General features: G+C 33.4%; 1 protein-coding gene across 1 annotated transcript; it reads right to left on the bottom strand.

Annotated features, from left to right (window-relative positions):
- Window positions 1–4,780: 4,780 nt before the first annotated feature.
- LOC138323392 (cyclic AMP-dependent transcription factor ATF-4-like) lies at window positions 4,781–6,798 on the bottom strand. Its single transcript, XM_069267977.1, has 3 exons — window positions 6,659–6,798; window positions 5,896–6,213; window positions 4,781–5,716 (listed from the first exon to the last, which is right to left on the bottom strand). The coding sequence occupies exons 2-3, from the start codon at window positions 6,098–6,100 to the stop codon at window positions 4,881–4,883; spliced, it is 1,041 nt and encodes a 346-aa protein (XP_069124078.1). The 5' UTR covers window positions 6,101–6,213; window positions 6,659–6,798; the 3' UTR covers window positions 4,781–4,880.
- Window positions 6,799–11,137: the final 4,339 nt, after the last annotated feature.

The raw sequence follows: 11,137 nt of genomic DNA on the forward strand, positions 1-11,137 counted from the left end.
TAATAACATTGTCAGTAAGGCTCTGGTGTACCTTCATCGGAGTTCAAGAAGTCACGAAAAGACTGGGTTTAAGTCTGTGTGGGAATTCACTGAAAGAATTTTGAAATATATTCTTAAAATTGATAAATACGAAAATTAATTCTAATTGAAATATTCTAACTAGGATGAAGTGTTGTTTTATCATTGTAAATCCGCTTTATCAATTGGACTATTTCATCAACTGTTGTTTGTCGGTTGTCCATGACAGTTACGTGCAACACAACGGAAAACAATGGCCAACGGGAATCATAAGTTTAAATGTAAATTTAAGCATGGTTGTTATACAAATGTATTTTTGACATGCATTGGTGTGTAAAAAGATGATTTTTCTAGCATATATATCATGGTGCGCGTTGACAATCAAGCCTAAAGACGCTCCACCGCCGACAAAGCATAAACGATACTGTGTTTATGTTCATTGTGTTTATTATTCCATTATCACTAATTGCAGCATGAGTGTTTATGTTTGCTTGGCTTTTATGTGTACACTTATGGCAGTTTTCTGTATTAATCTATACTGTGATATTATGATTTTATTTTTATGATATGATAATTTAATTTGTGATATGATTTACTTATTCTGTGATATCTTTGATTTCATTTTTTATAATTACTGTGTGTTTATTAACTTTGCTGTAAATACTGTGCATTTTATATGTACGACTACATGTGAGAAGAGTCTTTGACTCAATGTGCAATTGAATGGAAATAAAGTATTGTTATTATTATTATACTCATTTATTGAACAATAATTGGTATTTAATCGTGTATAAATATGTTTATTTAACACAATAAAAAAATATGAAAGAATTTATTTTGCTTTTTGTGCATGCACAATCAGTACTTCATTCCATATAGGACATAGTATCACATAATTTTTTTGGGATGCAAAAGATTATTCTCAATATTTTTATCTTGAAGTAAAATGAGAAGCTCAAACATTTCAATGGTGGAAATGATGTAAAGTAAGTAACTTTTGTAACTGATGAAAATTACAAAGTCGTCAGTTACTGTTTTTGATAAAAAAAAAACCCTCTACATTTGTCAGCGGTGGTGCATCTTTAATTAAAACTCTCATTCTATCAATTTCTATGCACGTTTTATTGCTATTAGCCGGATCTCAAGACCGCATGGAGAAAGGAGGACACGCCCATTTACTACCGACTGGTTTAGAAGTTACACTCACTAACTCGTAACTTTAAACAATAAAACCGAAACGTTAAACAAATATACATTAAGTGCTAATGTTCTTCGTTTAAAAAAAACAACCCTAAGTCAATTTTGAATATCGTTGAAAATTCGTTATGGGAATGGACATTCCTGCCAGGGCGTTGCAAGAATACAGAGAGAATATCGTACTAACTACACATGACTGCCGAGGTTGACTCCCTTTAAATGCTGAGCGCTTAGCAGATTCAGATTCTTTATTTGCTTATGTGTTTATGTATTCCGATAAATTTTACACATTTTATGTAAATTTATGTTTTATAACTTTCGCAATACATAAACACATTACGCTTTCACATGGTCACACAAGTTTCATATATAATACATGTACAGACATTCTTGATATAACTTTGCTGTTGTAGCATTAAAAGAGAGAGAGAATGTACAAAACTTGGTCTAAACCTGACAGCAATTTTCTTCTTTCTAAAGCTTAAGAAATATATTTACCCAAATTATTTTATTATTTCATACTTGCTATTATTATTATTTTATTGAACGCATACATGCTAGGATACCTGACAAAATACGGTTTTATAAATTTTAATCTCAAATCTTCGTACACATTACATTTAATGATAAAATGAAATTCATCCTTAAATCATCATTGCAAAAGGAACATAATCTTTGAAATCTAGTGGGTTTTTCAGTATCATCCCCTCTCTATATTCCACTCATGGGCAGATAACCGAAAATGAGATATATTTCTCTGAACTTTGATGCCAGAAGCTTTACTTAAATAAGGTTGATAAAAATAGGTAGTAATAAGGTGTTATATAACAATATATAGTAATAATATAGATATATAAACTGCCAAACTGGTTTCGATATTTAAAAAAAATTTTTAAATTGGTTCATAAAGCGAAAAGAGCATTTTGATTGTTTTGAGATATTATTTTGGGTCTTAAAGATTTTTTTCCGTTATAGTTCAACATCAACCCTCATTTACTAACTCAGTTGGTTCATTATTTCTAATACCATTTCTAAAAACAATTGTTTTGGTTTTCTGTAACTGTTAACCCCCATTTTTAGGTATAATCCTGCGAGGAATTCAACATGACTTGGGAGATCTTTTAGCGAGCTATAAAAAGTCCACAGTTGTATTATATGTTTGAATTGTAACGGCGAATGTACAACGTCCCGAAAAGATAGACTTTTTATAGCCGGCTAATGAGGTTGCAGCCGAAGCCTCGCTAGCGCTCATGCATATCATTTCGGCCACACCCACAGTATGAATTTTAATTAGATGATTTTCGAGATGTTTGTCATAATGAGGCTTATAAATATCGTCTTAATGACGGCACTTTGTATAGATGTGTAGGATGATTATGAAAGGAAAATTATCGCTCTTTCCAACGGTAGTGACCGTTTTTATGACGATGTACTAGAAATGGTTTTTTATAGCCGCTAAAGGTGGGCGGGTTAGAAATTTGGAGTCCAAGGATTTCCATCCTTTTCGTATATAGTACCATGTAGAGTATGATTTTTACTGTTTTTTTATCTAGACATCTAAAACGTCTAAAATGGTCTTAGGGAACTCTGGTGGGTCCATGATTATATAATCTATAGCTAATTCTCAGATCCCTGTGTATGTTGATAATGATGTGGGTCGGTGATAACAATAACGATTGCCTTCTGTGTGAACACTTGTGAAAGTGATAGTTTACATAATCATCGAAACATCACCCATAAAGTGTTCATAGATTGTGTAACAATATCCCTTTCCAGCGATCACCATCACTTACGATCTTTTTATCCCTGGAATATATGATCATAGCAAAGCTGAAGGTTGTGCGATGTATCGGATAGTTTGGTTCTTTGATGTACATTAACATACCCGAATGTATGGCATTGAAGTTGAACTTCACTGTAAATCTGTAATCAAATGACATCTATTTTTAATTCTCCTGAACCATAGGGACCTGGCACGAATTTTTTTAACCAACAGTACACGGTTTGTTAAAAAAAATTCTGCAATGTCCCTGTGTCCTGAACTGCTTTCATCCATTAAAACCGAAATCTGCTATGTCTATTGTACAAAACATCAGGGGGAAAGCGCACGGCTCCCCTTTATTTAAGCACCTAAACAGTATGCAAACTATGTGCTATACCGCATTCAGAAATAGATTCGATTATAAATAGCCATTTCCATAAAATCTAAACTGCACGCGTTCTCAACGAAGTTTCCCTGTTCGACGGGAGATAACTCGCCAATAATTTAGAGGCAATATATATATTATCATGTGCTGTACTTGTTTGTATGTGCCTGGAGTTTCAGATTATTTTTTTTTAATAATCTGACTTATTATACATTATGACTATTTCCACATTTAAATTCTCCGCAAGAAAACATATATTAAGGAAGTCTCGAAAAGATTTTTTTTTTTTTTGCAATTTTTATAATAATTTCCTATGTTAATTTAAAGGAATGTTTGTGAAATGGGCCTTTATTAATACACGTCTTTTCACAGGATAATAGACCTTCAAAATACCAAGAATTTAGGTGTGTACTTTCTATGGATTAGAGCTTTGAGATCATTCCCTGGATAGAAAAATTGTTATTTAGCGGACAGAGGCAGAGCAATTGTATTCTTTATAGCTAGACAATCATGGTTTCATGTTATATATATTTAAAGGGACATTTATTTCTCAATTAGACTAATTCCCTTACATAACCACAAAGCAAAATATTGTTCAATATGCATTAGTAAGTTATGAAACAACAAGAAATAATGTCAAATTTCACTATCTTGTTAAATTAAATTTTTTGATTGATGCCGTTGACATTCCAAATCGTCAACTGTTAATAGTAATCTTTCTCTTTATATAACTGGAGTTGGTAATTTCCCCCCCAAAATATCACTGCAGGAATAGGCAATACCCGAGCCAAAGTCATGCATGTAAAACAAATGCAGTATATAACTACCGCGGATGATGTTAAAAAATTATTTTTTTAGACAAGAACATGCATATGAAAAACACTACTTCAAGAGCAATTTTAGTAGTCCACGACAATTGTTTCTTTACTACACTGGAAAGGGTCAGGTTTGGTATACAAGACGTCTGACCACAATGTGTAATGGCAGACTACAAGCGATTTGAACATTTCACTAGTGGACTTTTTCCTGCATATCCCAGTAAAACCAACTACCGTATTCAATCCAATAAAGCACCCATGGCGCTGAAAAAAAATGATAAAAATGAAAAGGTGCTAATAAGTCAAAATTAATGCATATTTATACTGTTTCATGTAGTTTTGGTCCTTATTTATGCCTGGGCAATTGAAATATTGAGGCCTCAAAAAGGGGGATGGGCGCTTATAGGGACATGGGCTCTTATTGGGTCAAATACGGTAATCTAATTTCCATTAGAATTTGTTTCCGATATATATAATATGCAAATTGCAATTAACTCTTGGTTGTCCCTTTCAGTCATTCTAATCTACCAGTTTCTTTCCTTAGTACTAACATGGACTTCCTTGGATAATGATGAATCAAATCAAAACACAAAATCAGTCTTAAAATTTCATTAATTTAATTCACAACAAATATGAAGTTAACTGGCCGGTCAAACTGAACTGATGATTGATGAAGATAAATAACCACCCCCATTCCCCTTTATTTAAATGAGATCTTTAATCCCTTTGCCTTAAATACTTCCGTCATCAAATCTTTCATATACTTAATTTCGCGAGAAATACTATCAACTTTGTCATGTAATTGTTTGTTGGTCTCCATTAGCAACTGTTCATCCGATTTCACATGTAGCTTTTCACCACGCTTTTTCTCACGATATCGAATTGCAGCATTTCTGTTTTGTATTTTCTTTCGCTCTTTTTTCGATAGTCCTTCAGTGGGAATTTCATATGGTTCTGCCCTAATTCTTGACTTCGCCTGTTTCTTTGCCTTACAGCTACTAGACTTTGATTTGAGAGGGCTTATTTCATTGTCACTGTGACCTGGTATATAGTCTGGATCATCACATTGCTCAACACTAATTTGTTCTGGACTAGATGGCTCAGAGCCAGACAAGAAGTTTTCAACCTCATCCACCGATAATGGTGAAGTAATGAATTGTTCAATTATTGAATCAACAGCATCAATCTTCTCTGGTTGTACTTGTTCAACTTTAACACTTTCGTTTTGATCCAACAACGACAAAATGCCCTCTGCAACATCGCAGTCTTTCACTTCAGTGACACAGTCTAGCAAGTCAATATCAATTGCTGGCTTTTCCTCCACTTCGTTTACATGAGCCAATAATGGCATTGGCTGAACTAGAAGCTCGTGGAGGATACCAGAATTTTTAGGCTTTGGATCTGGAGAGGATGGGTTTTCCACATTGACTGGTTCTGTGGCTGGTGCAGCAACTAGCACATCTCCCAGGTCTGTCAGGCCTAGAGCCTGCTCCAGATCGAAGGCAGAATTCTCCATCCATTCTTCACCAAGGGGATCTGAAAAAGGGCAATTTACAATAATAATTAGTATCCGGCTTATACAGTATTTTATAATGTTTGATTATATTGATGTTTTTTATCTGATCTATCCATATTGTATTTTTGACTATGACTTTGCACTGGCAACAACGAAAATGACATTATACATAGCAATGGTACACCGTAATGTTACTCACCAACTGGACTTTGTGCTAGGAACTCGTCAAGCACTCCAGAAGATTGTTGGAGACCCTTGGCCGGGCTCTGGGTTTCACCTGGGAACAAAGTTCCCAACCCATAAATATCTTCATCGCCCGAACTCTGACCGAACGACCCAGACAGGTCGTTTGTCAGAAATTCGGAGCGAAGCAATTCCATGTCTAGCAACTCCATTTTGGTCATCAAAAGTATCGTCAATTGAAACTGATGAAGGAAGTGATAATTTAATGTGTTCTACAGGTGCTAGGAATCCGGTGGCTATAGCCAGGGTAAGCAGTGAAGAAACGTTGAGGGACCTGTAAAAATAAACATTTCTCAGTGTCATTTTTTAAATATTATCAACCTTAATGGATTATCATATAAACAATATACATAAATATATGCCAACATTACAAAATATTCGTTATGTTATCAGTTTAAATCTAAATTAGGGAACATCGATCTATTTTGAATGCTGTACCGATATCGTACAAACGAGCTAACCCCCCCCCCCCTTCCTGGCGAGTCGATGATGAGCTAGTAGGATATGGGATATTACATATAACAATGACAACAAAGTAAATAGATTCATAAAACACATTGTAAGTATAACATAATACTAACAAATTCATTATACAATTATCGTAAAACGTGTTTCGAAACTTCCTGGTTTAGACTCGTGGCAAGATGGCGCCTTGTTTGTTGGTTCACCAAAATCTCTGAAAATCAATCAAATTAAAAGAAATATACAAGTCTACTTACGCCATGATGAATGTAAACTTGGTGCAAAGCAAAGTGCTTTGGCACGTGGGGGTTGCACTCCAATACTAAGCAGCCATTTTGACAACTTTCACGCCAGAATATCTGGTGGTTAAACTCGTGTGATTATCTGAAACGTAGCATTGAGAAATGGACTCTACGGCAAGTGCTTGTGGGTATCCACAACGTTGAAGGTGATATTACTCCGCGGTTTGCGTAACTATTTGTCTTCAACACACAATTAGTTAATTATATTTGTTTAACATAATATTAAAAACAAAACATGCAATCAAAACCAATTCATACGTAATATAACTACAGTTAAATGACCGATTGTTGTTTTAAACCATGAGACTACATTTTTACGCGGAAAGTTACTGCGTAAACTAGTCCTGAATTGCATCAGAAAATTTCTGGCAATATGCCAAATTAGATGTCTTTCGATTGGTTAAAATTTACACACCTCCGTTTATTTTTAGTGGCATAACGTCATTAATCTATGGAAACCTGTTGGCGCCAACACCCGCTTAAAAGATATAAGCTTAGACTATGTTATCAAAATAAAAAGGATCAACGCAGTTACAAAATAATGCAAGCTTTACATGTTGTTATAGGCCTAACTGTTACAATCTATAATATTAAGATGGGCTAGATTCTACTTCCATTTTCTTCGGAAGTTTAAACATGTAAAACTGCTACAAGTCTGATAGAGTTCACTTTGATATATAGGGTAATTCATATATCAAACTTCTGTGCTTTGACATTGCTTTGTGTGTCTAGAATACAAAATACAGTGTACGTGTAGTAATTTTACTGAATATCACACCGTTCCAAACATTTATATGGCTCATGAACGACGAAAACATGAGTATCCTCGTTCCCCTGTCTGATTTTAATTCACAGAACCTTCCCCGGTAATTATATAACTCAATTTCCCACTGAAACGACACAATCTCGATCTAGTCAAATAACTGCGTTTTCACAATCTCGATCTAGTCAAATAACTGCGTTTTCACTTTAAAGGTTGTCCTGTATGATGTCTACTTTACGTAATCATAAATGTTTTGTATGTAAATGCCCTGTGCGGGACCTTGATTGGTTTAATAAACATTGTTTATTGTCTATTGTCGTTAGAATTAACAAAATATGACATTAACTTTGTTCTTTCTGATTAATTGTTTTATGGAAAGCTTAGTGCACACGGGTTTCCATACTTCTTTGACGTCATTTGATCCTGTTCAAGCTGGATTCAAGGTTAAATTCTAGTACTACAACCATGTGCTATTTATAGATCCAGATCTGTGATCTTTGGCACTAGACTAGTGGAAACACATGTATGGTAGTGACATGTTCATTCACCTACGTTTACGTTCGGTCCTACATTATGAGAGTAGTATAGATAACTCGGCCTACACGTGTAAACTGTGGGATTTCGGTATCGTGTGAATGTAATGACAACATACACCAAAGGCAAATACACTGTAATTTAATAAGTCAGCGTTATCTATATTCATCGAATCGACTCTAAATAATAAAAATAAGACGTTAGATGTTGACCCACCAGAAACATACTATATACACATGTAGATATATGTTTCTGATTCCATTCATATTCATTATGTACATAAATCAACATTGTATACATGTAGGACATTTTACGCAGGAAACTTTAATGATCGTGTACGAGTCAACAAATTAATGATAGTCATTATAACACGACGGAGTCATCATTTCATAATAGACATTACAACACAAGTTATCAATTAATGATATACGTTATAACACGAGTCATCAATAAATGAAAGTCACTATAACACGCGTCATCAATCAATGATAAGCAATATAACACTTGTCATCAATCAATGATAGACATTATAACACGTATCATCAATTAATGATAGACATTATAACACGTATCACAATTAATGATAGGCATTATAACACGTATCACAATTAATGATAGGCATTATAACACGTATCATCAATTAATGATAAGCATTGTCACACGTGTCATCAATTAATGAAAGTCACTTTAACACATATCATCAATTAATGATAGGCATTATAACACGAGTCATCAATCAATAATGATAGACATTATAACACGTATCATCAATTAATGATAGGCATTTTTACACGTATCATCAATTTATGATAGACATTATAAAGACATTATAACACATGTCATCAATTAATGATAGACATTACAACACGAGTCATTAATCAATAATGATAGACATTATAACACGTATCATCAATTAATGATAGGCATTGTTGCACGTATCATCAATTTATGATATACATTATAAAGACATTATAACACATGTCATCAAATAATGATAGACATTATAACACGAGTCATCAATTACTGATAGGCATTATAAAGACATTATAACACATGTCATCAATTAATGATAGACATTATAACACGAGTCATCAATCAATAATGATAGACATTATAACACGTATCATCAATTAATGAAAGTCACTATAACACGTATCATCAATTAATGATAGGCATTGTTACACGTATCATCAATTTATGATAGACATTATAAAGACATTACATTATAACACATGTCATCAAATAATGATAGACATTATAACAAGAGTCATCAATTACTGATAGGCATTATAAAGACATTTTAACACATATCATATTAATTAATGTAGGCATTATAACACGAGTCATATCCAATCAATAATGATAGACATTATACACACATATCATCAATAATATGAAAGTCAATCATACACGTATATAATGAAGTCACTATAACACGTATAATCATCAATTAATGATAGGCATTGTTACACGTATCATCAATTTATGATAGACATTATAAAGACATTATAACACGAGTCATCAATTAATAATAGACATTATAACACGTGTCATCAATTTATGATAGACATTATAAAGACATTATAACACGTGTCATCAATTAATGATAGACATTATAACACGAGTCATCAATTTATGATAGGCATTATAAAGACATTATAACATGTGTCATCCATTAATGATAGACATTATAACACGAGTCATCAATTACTGATATGTATTATAAAGACATTATAACACATGTCATCAATTAATGATAGACATTATAACACGAGTCATCAATTACTGATAGGCATTATAAAGACATTATAACACATGTCATCAATTAATGATAGACATTATAACACGAGTCATCAATTACTGATAGGCATTATAAAGACATTATAACACATGTCATCAATTACTGATAGACATTATAACACATGTCATCAATTACTGATAGGCATTATAAAGACATTATAACACGAGTCATCAATTACTGATAGGCATTATAAAGACATTATAACACATGTCATCAATTAATGATAGACATTATAACACGAGTCATCAATTACTGATAGGCATTATAAAGACATTATAACACATGTCATCAATTAATGATAGACATTATAACACGAGTCATCAATTACTGATATGTATTATAAAGACATTATAACACGAGTCATCAATTAATGATAGACATTATAACATGAGTCAGCAATTAATGATAGGCATTATAACATGTGTAAAAGTTCTAATATTAATTTCATGTTAAGAACTTTAGTTCTTCCCTGCATCGACAAGAAAATGGAACAGTTCCGTAAATTGAAAGAGCAATTGGTATGCTGAAACTGTAGCTTTTGACATTTAAACTCGTTGCGATAAAGGAAGCGGCTGTTTCATCTTGTGTCTTTTTGGTAGTATTTAGTGTCTACATATCTACATGTAATAACGCCTCCAAACTACTTACAACTATCGAATGCTTAGTTGATCGATAAAAATGTTCAATGACGTGAACACGTATAACCTTATCAATGAAGAAAATATGCACCAGCTGTTCCAGACATAGAAACTACTTAACTTGGATATTAACACTGGGATCACCATCTGCTGCATATTAACGTCAGACATGGCATGGCCAGTACAATGTACCGTCAGTATATGTACAAGGTTTGACAAAGCCCTAATACCCACATCTGTAATCTGGGAATAAAAAAAGTTCTGTGGCAGAGTTTATTGAACTTACGTAGCCTCTGCTACATTGCACATGTGATACAGAAAATCTTAGCTTACTTCATAATGATTAGAGACAATAATTGCGATCCTCCTGCACCTGAACGTCAAGATCATTTATTTGCTCAGTATATGTCTCTAGGTATCTTTGTTGTGTTGCAATTTGCTTAAAAGCTTTAGTGTGTGTGACAAAAATAGTTTATGCTACAGACAAAACATCATTCTGGCATATTTGGTATTGAAAATTCAAAGGACCATAACTGCACTAAATAAGGTCCATCGACTGTCGCGATCGAACTTGGTCGAGCCCTTAATGCATTTAACCTTGTCACCAAGTTTGAAGAAAATCAGTTTACATTTGTTACAGTTATTGCACGGAAACGAAGTGTTACAGACAGACGGACAGACTGACAAACCCAAATTAA

This window comes from Argopecten irradians, chromosome 5, assembly GCF_041381155.1.
Source record: "Argopecten irradians isolate NY chromosome 5, Ai_NY, whole genome shotgun sequence".
NCBI classification, from domain to species: Eukaryota; Metazoa; Mollusca; class Bivalvia; order Pectinida; family Pectinidae; genus Argopecten; species Argopecten irradians.